The sequence below is a fragment of the Cygnus olor genome, chromosome 15 (genome assembly GCF_009769625.2).
Source record: "Cygnus olor isolate bCygOlo1 chromosome 15, bCygOlo1.pri.v2, whole genome shotgun sequence".
Taxonomy (NCBI): domain Eukaryota; kingdom Metazoa; phylum Chordata; class Aves; order Anseriformes; family Anatidae; genus Cygnus; species Cygnus olor.
Window position 1 is genome coordinate 947,767 of NC_049183.1, and position 22,954 is coordinate 970,720.

The following is a 22,954-nucleotide window of genomic DNA, read 5'->3' on the forward strand; positions in this document are numbered from 1 at the left end:
GGCGGAGCCCCGCACTCACGGCACTGCCACGGCCGCAGGGGGCGGCGGAGTGGAAACGGGCGGGGAAAAGTTTCTGCCGTGCTCGCCCCGTCCCTCCCTCCCGGGGCGCACACACACACGCACGGAGACACCTCTGCCTTCGCAGGCGGCCGAGGGGCACTTTTGAAAATTATTTTCTTTCCACACCCAGCCCGCGTCTGACATCATTTCTGCAGGAGGGAGGGCGGGAGCAGCCGCCGCCGCCGCCAGACGGTTGCACCCGGGCGGAGAGCCGCCGCCGGCCCCCGGCAGTGAGTAGGGCCGGGCCGGGCGGGGGGTGACAGGGGCTGGGGCCCGGCACCGGGACGGGACGGGACGGGACGGAGTGGTGTGGTGTGTGAGGGAAGGGGGGAGACGCTTTGCAGCCGGGGAGAGGAAGAAACCGCGATAAAAATACAAAAATATAATCTGGGGGGTTGTTTACTACGCTGCCCCCCTCCGTCCCGGACACGGAGCTCTCCCTGGCCGCCCTCCGTGGGGCTGTGTGGGGCCGGGCCGGGCCTCCCGAAGTTCGCCGTCTCTCTCCTCCGCTCCTTTTTTTTTTTTTTTTCTTTTTTTTTTTCCGTCGTTGTTGATGGGATTTGAGTGGAGTTTGCGTGCACTACGATAAGATTTGATTGTTTTTGGCAGCTCACCCCCTCTAGTGGAAGGAAAACACATTTATATATAATTCAGTGCAGATTTCGGTTTATGGCATTTTTGCCAGCACTAGGCGTTTTTCCACTTGAGTCGAGCTACAGGTCCAAAAAGCCATTCTGCCTGTCCCGTTGGTGCTTTCTACAGCTATGATGCCCGGCTGACACCTGGGACGTTAACGTGCCAGGTACCGGAGGGGCCATTCAGCTTCAGCAGTGCGGGCTGCTCGCGGCGCTGGGTATTCAGTCTGAGAGGCCAGCTCCTTGTTTGGACATCTCTGGGATGAATACTGCACAGCTCGCCTTTCCTTGACTTCCCCAGGGCTTGATGAGAGCCTGCTGCCACCAAGAAACCTGCCGCTCGGCCGCTCCGTTAAATTCTTGGCACAAATGCTTTGTTCACATGGTGCAGGGAGGTGGTGTGTGTGTTTTGTTTTGCTTTGCTTTGCTTTTCCCAGCACCTGAGAATACTTTGGAAATGATGAGTAATTACTGCAGTTGAGCATCATAGAAGTATCTGACTTGATAGAGGTGTGTGGAGAAACCCACGGGATAGCTGTAATCTGCACATTTTGATGTGTAAAATCACATTTTCTTAGAGTTCTTTAGGAGTTTTAGAAATAAACAGCTAGGGTTGGCTAGTCTCCATCAAAAAAGAAAAAGCAGCACTTTCTCTTCCCTTACTTTCAGACTCCTTACATCCAGTGCTGGTATGTTAGCTATGTAAAGTAAGCCTTCTTGCCTGCCTGAGCAGATATTTTTGCTGTCAAATAAAAAATACCCTGTAATGACACTTCCATCTGGACCTGCTCTCTGACTTGAATTTTGGAAGCTTTGCTGCCCAGGCAGTGTTGGGCAGTTCAGGAAAAGGGCTGCCGGGACGGATGGCAGGTGGCTGCAGAGCTGGGCAGGCAGTAACCCACGCAGGTGGTTCAGCGCGGGGAGAAACCTGAGGCGCCTTCTGCATCCCATTGTGAACTTGTAAAATCAAGCTGGAGAATGGATACCTGGAGGAAGGTTCCTCCTCCGTGCTGAATAAAGATGCGTACAGGTTTTGTCACGTCAGCTGCATGGCTGATGTAGATTTTATCAAGTAAGCCGCATACCCAGCCAGGCCAGGCTAGGCTGATTTTGAGGAAACCAGGAATTATTCTGCTAACTGGTTAGCCGTCAACATTAAGTGTGAAATGAGTGAAATGCATTAATACCATGAAATCTCTCACAAGATGATTGGTTTCGTGTTAGCATACTCCTTCAGGAAAGAAAACAGTCTCTTGATATAATTTCAAATAAAAACAAGACAATGCCAGTAGACAAGACACTACTGGTGGTGTATGCTTTATTTGTGGTCTCTGGAAGGAATTCTGTCATAAACACCCAAACAGTGTTGGTTATGTTGTGGATCTGCCAGTGAGGAAAAACAGTGTATGCTATGTGCTTACACAGATTTAAAGCCTTGCTAATAATGGAAGTTGTTCAACAGACAGAGCAGGTCAAGACTGACGGCTGCACTCGGCCTTCATGTTCTCAGACGAGCTCTGTTGCTATTCTCAGATGCCATAGTTACTGTTTCTGGCCAACACTGCTTAAAAGAACATCTTCAGCTTCATCTTATAACCACTGCTGGTTAATGATTGATCGTCCCTTGATTTATTAGTATTTCTTGCTTCCCAGTTGTTTTGTATCTTTCTGTCACTTCCATTTTCATGCCTTTTATTTTGTGGTGTTGTTTGTCTTAAGGTTGTTAACCATCTTGGCTTTGAAGTTCCTACAATGATTAGAAGAATGTTGTGCTGATGAGTCCCGTATTGATATTTAGAGGATTTAGAGGACTTCCTCTGTGTTTGCTAAATATATTAGTTGTAGTCCGTCTCCTTTCATAATGCTGTTTCCCTGTCCATTTAAAAATGAGAGGTATGGCAGCACAAGGAGACTCTTTCTTTTTCACTTCTCTGGTTTGTGCATATTCTGGTTTTGCACTTAGACTTTGTGTTCTATTTGTGTCTTGAACGTCATGTAAGACATGACACCACCACATAAATCACTACAAGAATGCTTTTAATTAGAGATAAGTAGGTCGCTGGGGACAAGGTTTTTATATTGCTAGCCAGCAGATGATGTTCTTTCCAGGTCCTACTGCCACATTCCTGTTGGAAGAAGATCCAGCAGGAAAAGGGACTGTTTTATACAGGAACTAATAAGAAAGAGATTTACTCTGAAGTGTACCAAACACTTTATATATAAAATCCATGCGATATTTCAACACAGCCAAATTTGAAAGTAGAAAGGAATGCACATCTTTTATTGAAATCACATTGGTCTCAGAGGGAAAGCAGGGGAAACATAAGCCACGGTGCTAAGGAATTCCATTCATGGAGCTGTTGGAGCTGTTCAATGTTTGTTAGGTTTTGTTTGGTTTTGGGATGCTCAAAGCAAACCAGTGATCTTTGTGGTGTGGTCTTGGTATTTACTGTCTTTGTTGAAAGCTTTACTATTTTAGAGAGGAGATAATTTTGTAGCATATATCTCACTATATCAGGTGATGCTCATGACTTCATCAGGAAGATAAGCATCTCAGTTTTTAGAAAATAGATCTTGCTGGGTGGGATTCAAGAGAAAGCCTGATGGCCTGAATTCATCCATCAAAGGAATTATTATTTCTTCACCAAATAGGGAAAATGTAATTACACCTTTTTATTTTGCCTGTGAAGTTTCATGGGCAGGTTTAATGATGGTATGTGCATGCCAGATGAAGCCTCATAATTTGGGCGTGACCTTAAAATACAACCCTCTGGCTGTATAGAGACATTCACAGGAGTCTGTAGGTTGAGCAGAAAGTGGACTGACTCAAGCACCCTTTGGAGATGGCTATAGGATATATATTTGTGGTTTACTTCTCTGGTTCTTAAACGCTACGCCTTGTCTGGAACTGCACAGGGTGCAGACAGCAGAGGTGGGCAGTCTGAGCGCTCCCTTGGGCGCCCAGTGCAGGCACAGAAGGGGACGCATGCCCTTCTTCCAGGCAGAAGTCCCTGGTGCTGCTGCTGAGCTCTGCGGTTTTCGGGCTCACCTGGCCTCTAAGGCTGGCAGCCCTCAGTCCGTGGAAGCTATAAACCGGCAGCGTAACTCAAACACAGAACCAAGCCAGGCATGTAAAGGCAGCCCGCCCGGCGCAGGGGGCCGTGGGGTGGATCGCTGTTGGGGCAGGAGGTGGCTGGGCTCTGCTGCCACAGAGCCGTGCAGCTCTGCAGCGAAAATGGTATTAGAAGTCCTGCTGATGTTCACGTGGTGATCTTGAAGCTTCCCTTTCCATTGCAACAGTTACAAACTAGCACCTAAAAATGGTGTTCAGAAAGTGGATTGCTGGGTTGAGTATTAAATCCAGTCCTATGCCACGGTGTTGCTGTGAGACAAAATAGTAGTAGTGGGGGAAGAGTTTGCTTTCCATTTTATAGCCAACTGTTCTACAGTCAATAGAGATGTTATTTTCACACTCCTGATAGATGATGTGTAAACTCTGAAATAACAAAAACCCAAATTTCCCAATACGGTGCTAGTCAGAGCCAAATCAAAACAAGCAGTTTGAAAATTTTACAACAGTGAATGTAACACATTTAATTGCTAGCAATTTCCATAGAGCATCTGCCAAAGTTAAAACAATATCAGCTTTCATTTCTACTGAATTAAACACATTGCTTTCAATCTGGAAAAACAGACCTTTTCTGCCTTTGTTTGTTGGTTAATTAGGTGGAACAACATAAATCACTTGAGCTGTTCTGTTGTATCTGGATTAATCTTTGGATAAGCAGAAGTCTATAGTCAGTAGAGCCTAGTTTCTGAGATCTGATCACATAACTTTGTTAATTCTGGAATTAACGCTGCAGGTGTGGGTTTTGTTTGTTTGCCTTTCTCTTTTTTCTCTTTTTTCTCATTTTCTACTTTCTTTTTTCTTTAATTTTTTTTTAATTAGATCAGACAGATGACACATTTAAGCTGTCAACCTGATGAAAAAAGGTCTGGCGTTACATGTGGTCTGTCCCTCCCTGCCCCGATGAGGCAGTGAGTGGGGACAGCCTCAGCACTGAAACGTGGCCACGCAGTGTCTCGAGCAGGGGTGAGGCCCAGCCACACCTCAGTTCAGTTACTTGCTGCAGGAACAGGTTCCCAGGCAGCTTCCCACAGCTCAGTAGCTCGCTGGAGCACCCGGTCCGTGTCCCTGTCCCAGCTGCAGGTGGCCGTGTGCTCAGCCTCTGGGCCTGCGGCAGGACGGTGCCAGCAGCCTGCAGTGAGTTCTGCGGCCCCGCACCAGAGCTGCCAGTGCTGGGAGGCAGCAGGGGCTGGTGTAGCACCTTCAGGAAGAGGTACAGGCCTTGCTCTTTGCAGCTTTACCACCCACCTGAGAAATGAATCCTGTCTTAAAGCCGCTTGCATATTGTTGGTCCCACGGTCGCGTCCTGTGTTACTCCACCGAACAGATCTATGCTTGGCTTTGCACCCAGCAGCACCTGAAGTCTTTGAAGGAAAGGAGGGAATCCAGCAGTGCCAAGGCCATGTGTATCCTGCTAAAGCATGTTGCAGAAAATATGGAGACCCAAACCAGGCTGTTGGGACAAATTTCACAGGTGTACTCAACTGGAGGGACCTCTCGGGTCAGCAGCCTTACTCCCCAGCTAATTCCCACTCCATCACATAATCCCTGTTTGCGAAGGCAGCTCTTCTATTTATTTATTTTTTTATTGCTGTGGTAATTATAATGTTGTTCCAAGAACCTGAGAGCTCTGAGAGTTATAATTTCCATCCTGAATGTGCTCACACCTGATTTATAGCCATTTATTCTCATCTTTAGGTTACATGGTTCTTTTTCCTTCTGTATGTCTGCCTTGACCTGCAAGCAAGTGCATCGCCAGTCTGTCTTTGTCTTTGGAGATGAACAAGCCAGAACGAGAAGTTCTTGTCTTGTTTAGCTTAGGAGAACTAGCCTGTAGTACTTTTAGACCAGCTTCATTGTTAAGAGGTTTATAATGTATGCCACAATTTTGTTTATACTGAAGTGGTGTCTGGTGCACAACTTTGACCAAACTGGCTGAACAGAAAGGCTGTATTTAATGCCTGAAATGGGGTGTGTGTGTGTGTGTGTTTTCCAAATTTGTAAGTATACAATTAAGCTCTACACATACACACTTAAAGATATTTAGTAGTGTTTTTTCGATGGCTCTGTGAAAGAGAAAACATGCATGTGTTGCAAGAGACCCAAACATATAGTATACTGGCAGTTCCTTCTTTGAAATTACTGCTGGATTTTCTCAATTTTTGCCTCTTGAGAATGGATCTCTTGAACAGAATGCTGCCATGGGGCATCTTTCATTAAAAAAGTTAGCATTTTTCTAAAGGCATGTGACTATTTAAACTGAAGGCGGATGAGCAGGTGGTGGAGGGCACAAGCAACAGCCACACAATGGGAATGAGAGGGGAATTGTAACCCTTCCAGGTGTTACAGCCACATACCCTACACCAGTGTGCTTTGTGTTGGACAGGTTAAGTCTGAGATTAGGATTATCTGTTGTAAAAGTGCAGGTACATGATGGCTTTAGGGAAAAAGAAGAACGTATTCTTTTCAATCAATTTTTTGATTGACTTATGAGGAAGGTGCTGGTTTGTGGATCTGTCCACCTGGTATAGATAGCTGGCTTCTGTAATTGCAGATTTTTACCCGCTAAGTTGTCTTCTCAGCACATGGTGGCTGGGACACTTCTCTTCCAGCTCTTGCTGGAGCATTTGAATACATCTATTTTGAGTCTTTTAAGCTCGAGACTTTTTCAGGTTAAGATGTCGAAAGGCTCCTTCTCCCTGTGGGTGCCACTTCCCCACACCGTGGCAGGGCATTGTGCTGGTGTTTTCCCATAGGCCCTGCCTGTTTTCTTTTGCTCTTCCCACAAAGGCTCCATGGCAGAGCGACTTTGTAGTGCATGCAGCAAGGCCACAGTGAAAGGAGTGGTAGGGCAAGTCTAAACCCGGTCTGAACTTGTTTGCAAATAAATGACCGTCAGAGTTACAGAAGTGGCAGCAGCACTGGCATCCCTAGGTCAAAGCTTTATTAAAAGCATTCCTAAGGAATAAGAAACATCAATTTCTTTGGTTCTCAGTAGCTAGCAGCTAGATAGCCAGTTTCGCTGCAGTTTTTTTCTTGTTTTTGATTGGAAAGGTATGGGATAGCAGGGTTATAATTTCCCAGACCTCAGAGTTCTGGTTTAATAGCGCAGATCTGATGAGGAGGATGTGTTGAGAGTGGAGGAAGTCCAGGGAAGATCTGCCAGGCCTCACTGGCAGACTGGTAAACACGGTCTGTCCTGCCTTTGGTAGTGGGGTTTCTGAGGAGGAGCTAAGATTTAGCATGAAATAGTTTCATATAGAGCTGAAATGGTGCTTCAGGGTCCCCTCACACGTAGGTCATCAGTAGGCCAAGAACATGAGGTTATTCACTGTAAGTTTACTGTTCTTCAGGCAGTCCCGTATGATGGACAAACATCCAACTGCCATAACAAAAGGTTTTATTAAGCCGTAGGTGCACATTTACATTCACCTTGGTGCACGCAAACTGCAGGCCTCAGGGCGTTGGTTTCAAGGCAAGACTTCCTGAAAGAAGTTGGATAAAAACCAGGTCACACCGTATCGTGCCAGTTTGTCTCCAAGCCCCCGTACTTCACTGTAAAATCCAACAAGCTGACTCTCTTAGCTGCTGAGATTGATGGGTTTTAAGATAGCCTGCTGCAAGAGCTCCAAAAATATAGATCTGGAGAATATCCTATTTTCATTTTTTGCCATTGAGTCAAACAGACCAATATTCTAGTCCAAAGAGAACAAACCCTAAAAAAATGTTGTGAATTCAGTTTTTGTGGTATTGATTTCTTTTCCTTTTTTTTTTTTTTTTTTTAACATAACAGCAGTGACTGTATATAGGGAACATTGTTTCATTTCCTTCTGGTTTCCTTGCTTTGTGATGAAGGACTTTGAATAGTAGCTGGATGTGTAAGGGTCCTTTAAGTCAAGTAACCCATTTTACTACCTACTACTGGAAAAAATACGCTTTCCTGTCCTAACTGTATGGGACACTATCTACAGAGCCAGAGTTCAGATGTATCCGAGAGCGTACATACAAGTTACAAATTACATACAAACCTTCAGTGCATGGACCTAAGGGGATTAATATAAAAATAAGCATTCTGAATCTTTTTAGATTTTAAAAGTTTGCATCTGCCTAGTTCTACAATATCTTCAATTCCCTGAGAACAGAATATGAGCACAAATGGAGAGACTGCCACATTTGCTGGTAAACCTGTATTTTTAGCTGCTGAATTACACTTACAAATAAGACTTTAACAAATGAGAAAACAAATTTTTCTTTGCAGGTTGTACATCTGTGCGCTCTAACAGTAGCAGCTCACTTCATGCACCAGAGAGCTATCAACGTGTTTTTCAGGGATTACCAGCAGCAGAGTCTTTACATGCAGTAAATCTACATGCAGTGTTAGTTTTGTGTTAGACAAATGATCCAACGAGAATTATTCAAATGATGAATTAATGTATAGATACTACCACAGACGGTGAATACGGCCAGAGTGATACAGTCATGGGCCACCAGTATTTCATACGCCACTAAAGGTTGAAAATAGAGGTGTAACTGGTATTAGAAGAATTAAGGAAATGATATTCTAGGCATCTCAAGGAGGTTTTAATCCAGTATCACTTGAATGAAAAAGCAGCTGGCAAGAGCAAGCAGTAGGTGTGACTGGAGTTTATATAAGTGGTTTACCAGCAGGTAACCGCATAGCGGTGGCGAGGAAAGGTGGCTGCAGGAGGCTGGTGGCACCTCCTGCATAACAAAGAAATTAACTGGAAAAAAAGCTTGTTAGCAGAGAATTGAGCATTAAAACCATGCTGTGGTACCCAGTCTTATGTGTTGGTTGGCTTGGAGAATATTGAAAGGACGAAGTGTATAAAGGAAGTATGAGTTTGAGGATTATTTGCCTTGTTTTAAGGAATGTCACTCAGTAAATTGTAGCTTGTAATGTTGGTGTTCCCATTTGTTAAATTAACTTGGGCAGAAGTAATGAAATTGGGGTGAGTTGTTTCAACTGGTATAATTGTCCTCTTGGTGTTAAATTTCCTGAATTTCTTGTCTTTTATGTTTTTTGATATTTAGGCATTAGAGAACTGTTGAAACCCTCAAAGCTTTTGATAGGTTTGCTCTCTGAAGTTACTTCACTTTTGGTTCCAGTTTGGAGAACCACACAAGAAAAACAGAACCCTTTGTATTTGGTAAAAGAAAAAAAAAAAAGTGAAAAAGTTTACCGTGTCCCTCCATTCCTTGTAAACCAGGGAATATTATGGATGTTTAGAGACAACGGTACAGGCACAACATGCGCTGACTCCTGAGTTGTGTCTGTGTCATGAGACGCCATGGGATGTGGCAAGAACTCGGAGCAGAATGAAATGCTTATCATGTAAATCCAAACGTCTTATGATGCATCACAAGATGACAAGCTTCTCATGCGACCAGCATACAACCTTTTCCTTCTAGCTTCACAAATACAGTCTTAATTATAGCACCGAGGGGCAGAAGAATTGCTAATTAAAGAGGCTCGCTTTGATTCGGTTTTACAGTGGTGACCTCGAGAAAGTTCAGCCGAATCGAATCCTTACTGACAGCCCAAAGACCTGCTGTGCTGGTTACGAGGAGGAATCTCGGCTCAGAAGGCTGCAGTACGCTGACCTGTTCAGCAGGATCCCCGGCCCCTTCGCTGGGGTGTGTCTGTTCAGCACGCCCGCCGTGGGCGACCGGCAGTCTGCGCGCCCAGCTGCCGTCTGCGCCGAGCAGGAGCTGTGCTGTGGGTGCTCGCCCTGCTACGTGCAGGGCCTGGCTGCTTCCAGATTTTCTCCACGTGGGGGCTCAGGTGAAGATGAGACAAAGAAGTCATCTTAGGAAGTGGGAGCAGGAGACAGTGTGGTGGGAGAAGCTCTGGTCTTCTCAATGCACATGAGCATGGGATAAACAGACCGTACGATGTACATGCTTCTCTGGTTGCAAAAGCCAAGGATGCACAAACATGAGAAATAGCCTGGTGGCAAAATGGAACCGCATGGGATGAAATGAAGGCATGGCTTGTGGAGATCACATCTGAACTGGAAAGTAGCGATTAACCTTCTGCTGAGCTGGCCAAGGCAGAGCTTTCCTTTTTGCTTGCTTGCTGTACTAAACAGCAGAAGAAATTCAAATAGGCATGCCTCTTTGTACTGCTGGACATTAAAGATAAAGTTTATCTTAGAGATAAAATGAAGCTTTTTTTGGAGATGTAGGGGTGGAGCTTGACATAGAGAGGCAAGCCAGTTTTGTAACTTGTTTGCTTACTACACAGAAACGTTGGGAAGCATGGACTTGATGCCTTTTTTTTTAATGCCATGTAGTTCTGTGAGTGTTGTATTGTTTTATCTTGTAAAAATGAACTTGCCTCTGCATGTCTTGAAGGCCCTTAGCCACCTCTTGTAACGCACATCATGCTCTAATACTGAAAGTGGAAATTACTGCTTCCAATACTACTGTATTACTGAAAAAAATAAAGATAACTCCAACTGCTGCATTTATCCTCCCTGCGCAAAATCAGGCAGCACTAGAGTATTACCCAGGAACAGTTCTTTTGTACTAATTGAGAAAAATGTTTGTTAATATAACTGGCCTTCTGTTTTCAATGTGTTTTATGCAAGTGTCCCGCAACATAACAGCATTTGTGGGAAACCTTATTGCCACAGCAAATCTGGATGTGTTCAGTAGGATTCTCCTAACTTACTCTTCCTGGATTCAATGGTAGGATGTACTTTTAACTCAGCCGGACCTGTACATTTGGTGTTACCACATACTTTGTGAAGTGGTATTAAATGCTGAGTCTTGCAACTGAAGAATTCATATTGTCATCCAACGTAACTCTTAGCACAATCCCAGCATCTCTTTTTAATATCAACTGCGATGAAGTAAGTCATATTTTAAGCTCTCTGTTCTCACAGCTTTGCTGGACTTTCCTCCAGTGATGCAGTACAGGGTGTCCTGAAATAGCTGCAGAGTGGCAGGAGAGCAGAGCTGGAGGCGCCTCTGGAGGTCTCCAGTCCGGAGCCCTGCTCCAGGCATGGGGTTGGCTCAGGATGCTCTGGGCCTTGCTTCAGTCAACTTACAAAGATGTCCAAGAATGGAGAACCCCCAGACTCTTGGGCTCAGTTCCAGTACTTGATCATGCTTATTGAATATGTTAAAGCATTTTTCACGATTGGATTATTCCTTGTTGTAACTTGCGACTGTTGCCTCTAGTCCTTTTGTTGTGCATGTCTGTGAAGAGTGGCTCCATCGCCTCTATTAAAAGACATCTGTAGTGGGTCCAAAAAGCTTTTTTGTGTTTGTGTAGAAACTATTAAAATAATTGAAACCAATTTGGGGAAATATGAATAATATCTTTTGCATCATCCCAGTCTCTGTCCATGCCTCAAGGCAGTGTACTTAAAAATTAGAAATACCTTGACTAGAGAGCATCATGCATATCACTTCAAATGATAGAAAGTACGGGTGATTCTACCCAGAAAGCTTTTGATCAACACAAATACTCTTACCTATAATCAAGCAACTGAAACAGGAAAGATGAGCAATTTAAGAGTAAGAATCCTGGCAGAGCAAGAAGCCTTTTCATAGCAGCATGCACTAGCAGTGGTAGGTAGGGCAGTGCTTCCATGTCTGCAAAAAAAGGAAATGAAAAAAATACTCCAGAATCCTCTATCACATCACACATCGATACCAAAATTTTGTTTGAAAAGTCTGATCGTTTATATGCATCTTCTCAATATAGTTGTTGGTAGATTCTTGTTTATATGTAATACTATGAGGTGCTAGAGCACTGGGATTTAAAAAATGTGTTTTCTGTTCTCATTAGTAACCACTTTTCCTGACTGCATATATTAAATGTAAAAGGTAGGGTTTTAATCTAACCTGAACTGCTGGTGGTTCTGCTGAGCAGAACTGAGCCAAGTTAAACAGCAGAGCAAGCTGATCTGTTCCTGCAGGTACTCTCCATTTTGAGAGAGGGAGGTAAAAAGCAGATGTTGATTTCGCTGCCAGGTGGCACGATGCTGGCTTGGCAAGCTTTGGCAGGCATTCACTTTGGCAGGCATTCAGGCTGCTGCTAAAAGCTGGAAACAATTGTGAGCCTGAAGAGAACCTTTGAGGAACAGTTAGCAGTGAATAAGAAGCGGAGAGGACTACAGCTAGTGTGCAGACTGGGATGCTACCAGAGCATTTTGATAGCAATGAATAATTAAAACACTAAGAATTCTGAATGCAAATACAAACAGTGTTCTCCGAAATTCTCCATGCAAAAACCTAAAGACATCATTTGCCAGCTCACAAGAGAGGAAAGGAGCTGCCTGCTTCTAGGAGAGGTACCCAGGCAGGCTGCTGTCAGAGTACCAGGGGAGGAAGAGCTTCTTACTTAGAGAGTAGAAGAATCTTGAATATCCAAAATAAACTTTTAAATCCCAGCTTTGTCTGGGCTGAAGTAGAACTGGTTGCTAATGGGCTGAGAGGTGAAGTCTTTTCTGCCTCGAGAGCAGTCTTTTCATCCTCGGGATGTGGATACTGTAGGAGCTCCTGCATCAGCACCAGCTGCATCACAGGAGAAAAGGAGAGATTGAAATCTGCAGGTCTTCCTCTGCTCTCCTGGGAGCAAGCAGTGGTTATCTTGCCTTGGTATGAACGACCTGGAGTTGGTCTGTCTCCTTTCTTCCCCCAGGGGGATTTAATACCTGTATCTGCGTGCGGTTGCTGTCGCGCTGTGTGCTGGGCAGTTGTAGCAGCTCATGAAAGGAGCCTGGCCAGCAAGCCAGGAGGAAGTGTCTAAAAATGGCTGTTAGGAAGGTTATTCAGAAGAGAAGCATGAAACTACTCTTACTGGTCTTTGTGGTTTATTTTGTGAAAACAAAACTAAATGCTCTTTCATTTAATCTTTTCTTTATTTGGGAGAAACATACACTGTCTTCTCATCACCCATACATGTTTATCCATCCTGTTTGAAACACTTCTGTTTATGGCTGAAAGCAGTAAAACAAAAACATTCAGTTGATCGAAATTAAGTGGATTTTTTTCTGGGCTGGTAAGTCTTGATTTTGGAAGACTGGTTTTAATTAGGTTACATTTTCTCTGTCTCTCTTAATTCATGACACATCACGTAATAAGATATATTGTTAACCTTAAAATAATAGAGTGCAATTTGATTCTCTCTCCTTATAGGGCAGATGACTGTTGCATTATTGTCTGCTTAGATACCATCTGTGCAACAAATGAAACTCTGGAAAAAAACTAACCACAAGACAAGAGAGTGCTGTGTGAAGACTGGTACATTTTACAATGAAAATATTTTGATGTGGCATTATACAAAACCACAAAATATCTTCCTTTCCTTCTTCCTTCCTTTCATTCAAGAAAGGCTCGGTAGAGAGCCATGAATGACATTTCTAGAAGCAGAATGCGGCTGGTAGATTCAGAAGATCTTGAGTCATGTGGTGGAATCAGCTCTTTGGAGGAAGTTACCACTTCTGGTTCTTGTTGTGGCTGAAAAGGCAAGTTTAACAGGGAGAAAGTTGGAAGGAGTAAAAATTTGACTAGCTGCTTCCCTTGTTTTAGGATTTGACATGGCTTTCCAATGCAGTCATTCAAATTAGATATAGAAGTAAACTTCTTGGATCATTTTCTCAAAAGCTCTTTAACATTGTTTGGCTTTTTGCTCGTTAAAACGCGGTGCTGCAGCGAAGCGCTATCCTGCAGTGCAGAGGCTGAAGGATTAGTCTGGAACTTCTAGTCTGTATTTAGCGTGTTTATATGCCGTCTGTTATCTTTTTGTTAAAGTTTTGCAGAGTAGTTGTATTTTGGACTGATGAGAGTGCCTGTGGAGCTGCTATTCTCTTCAAAAATGCTGTCAAAGTAGTCCTTTTATTTGGTTAAATTCTCCATCTGCATTACTTGCAGTACGTGTAGTTTGTGAGTGTAGCACACGGCAGTAGGGGAGAGAGGGTTAGACATGAAAAAAAAAGTCCTAAAATTACTGCCTTTTCTTCTGCATATTTAGTGTGTTGCATGGATACGATCATTTGACATACAAGAAAATTTCAAAAGCTAAGGAAGTGGAGAAACAGACATTAATGTACTGATGAGTGATAACATGCAGATAGTGCCACAGATGGTACACATTAAATACAAAGAAAATATCTGCAAGACTGGGGATTCTTTGTAGAATATTGCATATGATAATTGTTAAGAATTTGTATACAATAAGAAAAAGATAACGGATATGCCGAGCAGTTGCATATTCTTATCTGTCAATAACTAGTTTGCCATAACTATTTGTTATCTGTCCATAGATTTCCTGGGGATTCCATGTCAAAAAAAGTTCCCTTGTGCCTAAGATTTATTTATTTTTTTCATTTGAGATGTGAAATGGGCTATATAAGGTAAGAAGATAATAGGGGCACTAGAGAGAGTATTAAGTTACTGAACATGAAATAACTAACTGGATTGTTATGCTGCTAACTGATTTATTCTGCTATATCTGTCCGAGCAATTTATTGGAGAAAATGGTAGCCCTAAGTCATTCACCAGTGGGTAAAACTTGTGACTGTATGAACAAAGGACATACATACTGTGTGAAGCCTAAGGTACAACACAGCTGTTCCTACGCGTAGGAGGTAGTTTTTGACACACTTAATTTTGTTCTACCAGCATCCTATTGAAATCTGCAGTTCTTCCTACTTTGAAAGCATGGTCGAAACAGGACCTTACTAAAGCCAGTGAAATTCTGGCATCAAATGAAAATGAGGCCAACGCACGCAGTATGAGGAATAAAATGGATGAGCTGGAAGTCTTGGCCCAGTCCCACAGCTACGACATCCTTGGCATAAGCGAAACCTGGTGGGATGAGTCCTGTGGCTGGTGTGTTGCAATAGATGGTTACAGGCTCTTCAGGAGGGACAGGCAGGGTAGGCGAGGTGGTGGGGTGGCGATGTATGTGAAGAATGGGCTGGACTGTGTGGAACTTCAAGTCGGCGATGGCAAAGTTGAGAGCCTCTGGGTAAGGATTAAGGGACGAACAAATAAAGGGGATGTCATTGTGGGAGTCTATTACAGACCACCTGGCCAGGACGACAACGCTGATGAATTATTCTTTGCAGAACTAAGAGATGCCTCGAGATCGACTCCCCTCGTCCTAATGGGGGATTTTAACTTGCCAGACGTCAACTGGGATCACCACACGGCTGACACGAGCAAGTCCAGGAGGTTCATAAAGCACCTAGATGATAACTTCTTGGTGCAGGTGCTAAGTGAGCCAACTAGGAAAGGCGCCCTCCTAGATCTGTTGCTGGAGAACAGAGAGGGTCTTGTGGGAGACGTGGCAATTGGCGGCCATCTCGGTCATAGTGACCATGAAGTGGTTGAGTTTAGAATTTATGGTGACAGAAGGAAAACAGCCACCAAAACTTCAGCCCTGGATGTGGGGAAAGCAGACTTCAGGCTGCTCAGGGAATTAGTCAGCAAGGTCCCCTGGGAAACTGCTTTTGAAGGCGCTGGTGTCCATCAGTGCTGGTCCATCTTTAAGCACTGCCTCCTAAAAGCTCAAGATCAGGCGATTCCAAAATATCGGAAGTCAGGCAAGCGGGGCAGAAGGCCGGCCTGGCTGACCAGGGATCTTCTACTGGAGCTTAGGCAAAAAAGAAAGTGTACGGCTGCTGGAAGGAGGGTCGGGTGACGATGAAGGAATATAGGGATGCTGTTCGTGTTTGTAGGGAGAAAATTCGTGTGGCCAAAGCCCAACTAGAGTTGAAGCTGGCCATGTCTGTGGGAGACAATAAAAAAGATTTTTTTAGATATGTGAACAGAAAAAGGAGAACCAAAGAAAACATAGGTCCGCTACTAGATGGGGAGGGTGTCCTCACAGACAGTGACATAGGCAAAGCAGAGACGTTTAATGCCTTCTTCGCCTCTGTCTTCAACGCAGATGATGGGCTTCGGGCACAGGGTACCCTGAGCTGGAGGACCATGACGGTGGGAATGACAAACTCCCAACCGACCCTGAACGTGTGCGGGATTTGCTGCTCCACCTGGATCCATACAAGTCCATGGGTCCGGATGGGATCCATCCCAGGGTGCTTAAAGAGCTGGCAGACGTCATCGCGGGACCTCTCTCAATTATTTTTCAATGATCTTGGGAATCTGGAGAGGTCCCAATAGACTGGAAGCTGGCAAATGTTGTGCCAGTTTTCAAGAAGGGTAAGAAAGAAGACCCTAGCAATTACAGGCCTGTCAGTCTCACGTCAGTGCCTGGTAAAATTTTGGAGAAGATGATCCTTGAAGTTATTGAGGCGCACCTGGGGGACAATGCAGTCGTCGGTCCCAGCCAACATGGGTTCATGAGGGGTAGGTCCTGCCTAACAAATTTGATTTCCTTTTATGATAAGATCACCCATCTAGTCGATCAAGGGAAACCAGCTGATGTGATCTTTTTGGACTTCAGCAAAGCTTTTGACATGGTTTCCCATAGGATCCTACTGGACAAAATGTCCAGCATACAGCTAAACAAAACCATCATACGATGGGTGAGCAATTGGCTGACGGGCAGGGCTCAGAGGGTTGTGGTAAATGGGGCCACATCTGGCTGGCAGATGGTCACTAGTGGGGTCCCTCAAGGCTCCATTTTAGGGCCAGTCCTCTTCAATGTCTTTATAAATGATTTGGATGTAGGACTAGAAGGTGTTTTGAGCAAATTTGCCAACGACACCAAACTTGGAGGAGTTGTGGACTGGGATGAGGGTGGAAAGGCCTTGCAGAGAGACCTGGACAGATTGGAGAGCTGGGCGATCACCAACCACGTGAAGTTTAACAAAGGCAAGTGCCGGGTCCTGCACCTGGGATGGGGCAACCCTGGCTATACGTACAGACTGGGCGACGAGACGCTGGAGAGCAGCCCCGCAGAGAGGGATCTGGGGGTTGTGGTTGACAGCAAGTTGAATATGAGCCAGCAGTGTGCCCTGGCAGCCAGGAGGGCCAACCGTATCCTGGGGTGCATCAAGCACGGCATTGCTAGTCAGTCGAGGGAAGTGATTGTCCTGCTCTACTCTGCGCTGGTGCGGCCTCACCTCGAGTACCGTGTGCAGTTCTGGGCACCACAGTACAAGAAGGACATTAAACTGTTGGGAGAGTGTCCAGAGGAGGGCGACGAAGATGGTGAAGGGCTTAGAGGGTAAGAGGTATGAGGAGCAGCTGAGGTCACTGGGCCTGTTCAGCCTGGAGAAGAGGAGGCTGAGGGGGGACCTCATTGCAGTATACAACTTCCTCGCGAGAGGGAGTGGAGAGGCAGGTGACCTATTCTCTGTTATCACCAGTGACAGGACCCGTGGGAACGGTGTGAAGCTGAGGCAGGGGAAGTTTAGGCTGGACATCAGGAAGAGGTTCTTCACCGAGAGGGTGGTCGCACACTGGAACAGGCTCCCCAGGGAAGTAGTCACGGCACCAAGCCTGTCTGAATTTAAGAAGAGATTGGACTGTGCACTTAGTCACATGGTCTAAACTTTTGGGCAGACCTGTGCGGTGCCAGGAGTTGGACTTGATGATCCTTATGGGTCCCTTCCAACTCGGGATATTCTGTGATTCTATGATTCTATGATTCATAGTTGGAAAAGTACTTCTCTAAAAGTCAACATGAAGGAGTGTTTTATACCCTTGCTGGAGAAGCTTGCAGAGACTTCTCTGTTTACTCACTGCAGCCACCTCACTGGCATGTTACAAAATACACCTCTTGGCTTCACTTCAAGTTGAGCTTCATCTTAACACCAGTGGTGCTGGCTACTTTTCACAGGTAACAAACCGAAAGCTATAATGCTGATGTAAAGACTGATTAAGTGAAATCTTGTGCCTCTGGAGACGGAATGTGTGCTCTGGAGCTGAACTGCCTATGATGTTCTGAACTCTTTAACAGCATCAAACACACTCGTGATGACCTTGACCACTCATAGTCACTGCGAAATAGTGTAATGACAGGTTGAGCAGTTAACAGCTTTTAAAGAATGATCATCTATGCTCTTTTTTTTTTTTTTTTTTTAAACAGATTTATCTTGGACTGAAGTCTCCTCAGCTCAAGGATGTTGATTCTTCTGGCTTTCATTATTGTGTTTCACATAACCTCAGCAGCACTGCTGTTCATCTCAACTATTGACAATGTACGTGTCATTTCTTCTCTTTGTCCTTCAGACACCCAGGTTTTTCTTTGCTTTATACCATGTACTCTTACTTACAGAATTTCAGGTTATTTTCTAGGTATGTTTTGAATCTTAGAAGTCTTCCACCAACCTGGTAGAAGAACAACATCATGTATAAGAAAAAAAAAAATCTATTCCCGAGGTTTGTTCTTGTGTAACACTTAAAATCATACAACTAACTAAAGAGGTGGCTGCTTTTCTTCAAACCAGCCTCAGATGAGGATAATTTCAGACATGAATTTAACTGTCTCTATCCACGTGAAGCAATTTCAGCACAAAGTTTTTGAATCATGCAGCTTTCTTTTCAAATTTCCTTTTTATTTTTGTGACCAGAAAGAATTTATCTTCCAATATTTATATCTAGCTCTCAATCTCAATGACCTCTTTCTAAAGCACAATGATTGGTCCTCTTAACGGTGCACTGGAGTCTTTCTTTCTTTAAGAGATTCAGTGAATGCTTGACAAAAAAATTGTCTGCTTGAAATACTTTACCTTACTCACTGAAGCTGGTTTGAATCCCAGTCTTTCCAGACACTATGCTCTAAGTAAAATGATGTATTAGCCACAACTTTGTATTGCAAAATTGTACAGACTGAGATGTTATTTTTCAGTCAGGTGGTTGATTGGGTACATTGAAGTAGGTCATTAACTGAGCACTAAAACCAGGTCGTCTTAACCTGCTCCTTTGAATATTTAGAAAGCTAGGACAGTGGACAAGTGAATTATTCTTAGTTGAGGTCTGCTACATTAAAAAAACAAAACAACAATAACAACAACAAAAATTGTTATAGAAATACAAACCCATGCACTCTGCTTTGTGTCATTAACTACTTTTAAACAACTGCAAACTTAAACTGTGTAACTACCTGCTATTACATTATATCACCTTCACAGGTTTTATCTTGTCATGAAAATCATTTTGAAAGGATTAAAAAGCATTCAAAGCTGAAAAAATCATATATGAATATATTGGACTAAAATCAATCACTTGGACTGAGAAAAAATAAAAATGGCTTAGTACATCTAGAGAAAGTAATGGTTTTTCCTAAAGCCAGTAATTGTGTTACTATGACACATGTGGCTGCTGTCATAATACACTAGTGTCTTTATTAGTGTATTGTTTGCTAAGCTGCATGGTATTCTGTGAGGTTTCTGGAATGTCTGCATAAGCAGCAGATGCTACCAGGAGTCATATTTAAAAGTCATATTTTTCCAAATCTAGTCAAAACAAAGGCCTGGGTAGCTATCGGAACTGGAATGGATTTCCTGAGGAAATGCCACTTGTGTGGAGTGCTTGCAGCATTTCCCAGGCTACCGTAAAAATCTGTTCAGTCACCGTAGTTCTATTTTGCATTAAATGTTAAAACACCAAACCAGAAATACCACAGGGAGATCTTAATTTGTCACTGCCAGTCAGATGCCATAGTCTATGGACTGCATTTGCACATTGCCAGCACAGCTACATTAAGTTGAGATTAGCTCGTGTCAGTGCCAGGAACCAGAAAATTTATAAAGAGGGCTTGTGTTTCACCTGTGTATTACCCTGCTATTTCTCAACCCTTTAAAGAGCTGTGCATCCCAAACAGGGTATTACGGATGAACAAAGCATCCTTGTCTAGATATCTTAAGGAGTGAGCAGTCACCAAACATCCAAGATTTCTGTCCAAACATAGAAAATCCCTTGTGCTTCAGGATTGCCATCTTTTTCTTCCTTTTTTTTTTTTTTTTTACCTACACAGCTCTAAAATGAAAATGATACATAAATAAGGAAATACTCTTTATTCCAAAATACCTAATAAATAAATATGGAAAGCTCAAAGTTGCCTGAATTGTCTGGCTTTAAATTCCTCATGTTCAAACAGGTAGCAACTGATGCAGCCTTTAGTTTCTTGGTCAGTAGATGACTCAGCATCAAATTTATCAGGAAACATGTAGAAAGACCTCTGATACCTTTTCTCTGCTTGTTACTCCCCAAATCCAGGTCTCAAACAGGGGCACTGAAGCTTTCAGTTCTTTACTGGGAACACAAACTTATTTTCTAACTCCTGAAGCTGTTGGCTTCCCCTCCCATCTAAAGATACAGAAGAGTAACACCTTTCTTGCCCTCGCTTTCTTGAGACCTAGCCTGTATGAATGCTTTTAAGCACATTAGAATTGAAATTTAGTTTGAATGGTTAAATAGCAAAATGAACATTGTTCCAGTTGATGCATCTGATCAGGAGCCACTAGGATAACTAAGGAGGGAGGGTTTTTTGTTTTGTAACATTTCCCCCCACGCCCCTAATTTTTATTTATTCATTTATTTTTGTGTAAGAGCCCTTTGCTTTTATTTTGCAGGCCTGGTGGGTAGGAGATAATTTTTCTACAGATGTCTGGAGAATGTGTACCACAAACACTAGCACCTGCAGAGCTATAACTGATCAGTTCAGAGGTGAGTATTTCTGCATGTGTATATCTCAGTTCCATTAGTGGAAGATTGGTAAAATCACTGCAAAGTAATACATTTGTTCAAAAAATTGCATATGCTAACTGCTTCTGTTTTCTAAAATCTTTAATAGCGGCTTTTTGGAAAAACCAACTATTGCAACAGTTTCTGTAAGAGGAAAACAGAAGAAAGGGTAGCCCAGTGCAAGAGAGTAAACACAATTGTGAATGAGTGCCAAAGTACTCTTAAAATACTAGATCAGGTAAAAACAGTGAAGTCATCTGAAAGTGGCTCTGCAGTGATAGAATTTGCCTCTCAGAACTGAACTTTAGCTTTGAAAGAAGAACATAAAAGAGTACTGGCTGCTTTACAGGGATGGGAGAAAACTAAGACCATAATCTGAAGTTTTAACAAAGATAAATTAACACATAGCACAGCCTAACTTACCCTACTTCACCAAAATAAATATTTTTTTATTCTCAAGTGCTACGTTTGCTGCATTCCCACACTTTTCAGTCTTTGTGTATATTAATGAAGTAGATGAAGAGCCATGTAGCCTTAAAGTAACTTGGCTGCCTGAATGTCAAATTGGCTTAGGGCATATCCATACTGCAGTGAGACAATCCTGCTATGCACAGGCCTATCTAAAGTAACGTGAATTACCCCATGCTTGGGGTAGGTTTGATGTCTGTATTACTATGCATTCATTGAAATTAGGTACCAGAACTAGGTAGATTAAATGTAGCTGAGGTATGTCTGCTGTTCACAGACATGCTGACTGCAGCATAGCTATGCTAAAGCGGAGGTGCTACAAGCAGCTTATCTCTGCAGTTTGGCTTGTCCATATCATTGCAGCCAAGTTACATAAACTAGCTGCATGTAGTTAAAACTTTATTGGTCACTTTAGCTCCTAGTTATAAAGGATGATTGGCAGGAGCAAAAACCTGTAAGGAATCTTTTGTGCTGAGAGTAGCTCTCACGTCTGCATACTTCTTATGGAATAGAGCTGTCTCCAGCTCTGGTGAGAGGCCTGGTTCTGTAGCTGTAAGTCATCTTGGACACCTGGCACTTCCACTGTGTTTTTAGCATATAGAGGGTAGCGAAGGATGCGGTATGTGAGAATTAGTCTCTCTGGTGTTTTATTGAGATTTATAAAAAGCTTTTAAGTCTTTAATCCACTGGCTGTATTAATACCAGGAAAGCAGAGAAGGGCCCTCCTAGGCAACACATGCCCACCTGATTTGCTATATGTGTTGAACTCCTGTTTAGAGAACATAGCTCTGCGCCTCTGCTCATCGCAGTTGTAGGCAAAGAGAGAGACTGTGTTTTTAACCAAGGCTGCTTTTGTTTTTGCAGAGTATCAATCAATTCAGGCTGTTCAGGCCTCCATGATCCTCTCTACTATTTTCTGTTGCGTGGCATTTCTGGTTTTCATTCTTCAACTCTTCCGTCTAAAGCAAGGAGAAAGATTTGTGTTAACCTCTATTATCCAGCTCCTGTCATGTGAGTGATTTTTCAACACTTGTGAACTTAACGATTACATGAAAGTAGGGAAGGGAAAGGGAAAAAGGCTTCAAAAAGAATGAGCTGCATGAGAAATCTGTAGGGCTCTGCAGGTCATATATTCTGCATATTTGTTTAAAAATGGAACTGCTCCATTCTGTACTATTTAGTCAGTTAAAACAAGGATAATATCACCGCTCAGAAGTCATTTAAATTTTGAAGGGAAGATATCTAAGATTCTGAACATCCTGATAAAATTGAATAACTCTGCAATTGTTATAGGCAGGTTCTTCCTTCATTTTTGTTAGTCCTTAAAACTATCCAGATGTTTAGAATCATTTTGTGTTCTTTGCAAATGACATGAATACACAACAGCACTTCACATTTAGTCCCTGCCAAAGAAACTGAAAATGTGTCCTGAAATGCTCCCACTTTAGTTTGAGAATGGAAAATAAGTGTTTGCAGAAAAGGACACTGATGGAAGTCAGTGAATAGTTATTATGCATATTGACAGTGTTCAAGGTTACTAAATTTTGCTGTTTTATTTCTCCTCTAGGTCTGTGTGTTATGATTGCAGCTTCCATTTATACAGATAGGCATGAAGAACTGCACAAGAGCAATGAATATATCCCTGAAGTTTCTGAAGGCCAATATGGCTATTCCTTCGTCTTAGCCTGGATTGCATTTGCCTTTACTCTGATCAGCGGCATTATGTACCTAATATTAAGGAAGCGTAAATAAATGTCAGCAGCTAGTTATTTCTGTCACTACAGTACAAAACCAAATTCCAATAACCATTATGTATATAATCATTTACATGGTTTTGTAGTAAAGGTATTGTTTCTCTAAAAATGTACTGTGTTCTTGATATGAAACAGAATACAAAAAAATGGCAGGTTTAATGGAATGCCTGGCACCAACAGGTCAGGGGGCTGAGCAAGACAGAGCCAAGGTTTTTTTTTTTCTGATTTTTTTTTTTAAACATATGTCATCATCATCAATGACTTTCCGTTTACTA

At 43.1% G+C, this 22,954-nt stretch overlaps 1 protein-coding gene across 2 annotated transcripts; it reads left to right on the forward strand.

The window, feature by feature from the left end:
* The first annotated feature begins 8 nt into the window (after positions 1-8).
* Positions 9-22,788, forward strand: EMP2 (epithelial membrane protein 2). Of its 2 annotated transcripts, XM_040574681.1 has the most exons (6): positions 112-290; positions 12,994-13,322; positions 17,858-17,969; positions 20,346-20,439; positions 21,790-21,936; positions 22,493-22,788. In XM_040574681.1, exons 3-6 carry the CDS (start codon positions 17,892-17,894, stop codon positions 22,675-22,677), a joined length of 504 nt encoding a protein of 167 aa, XP_040430615.1. In that variant the 5' UTR covers positions 112-290; positions 12,994-13,322; positions 17,858-17,891; the 3' UTR covers positions 22,678-22,788. The 2 variants fall into 2 exon arrangements, with proteins under 2 accessions (XP_040430614.1, XP_040430615.1); XM_040574680.1 differs by lacking the exon at positions 12,994-13,322 and having other exon boundaries at positions 9-290.
* Positions 22,789-22,954: the final 166 nt, after the last annotated feature.

Coding starts and splice junctions, on each gene's coding strand:
- EMP2 (XM_040574680.1), top strand. CDS start 17,892: ATGTTGATTCTTCTGGCTTTCATTATTGTGTTTCACATAACCTCAGCA. Junction 20,440..21,789: donor TATAACTGATCAGTTCAGAG/GTGAGTATTTCT, acceptor TTGTTTTTGCAG/AGTATCAATCAATTCAGGCT. Junction 21,937..22,492: donor TATTATCCAGCTCCTGTCAT/GTGAGTGATTTT, acceptor TTTCTCCTCTAG/GTCTGTGTGTTATGATTGCA.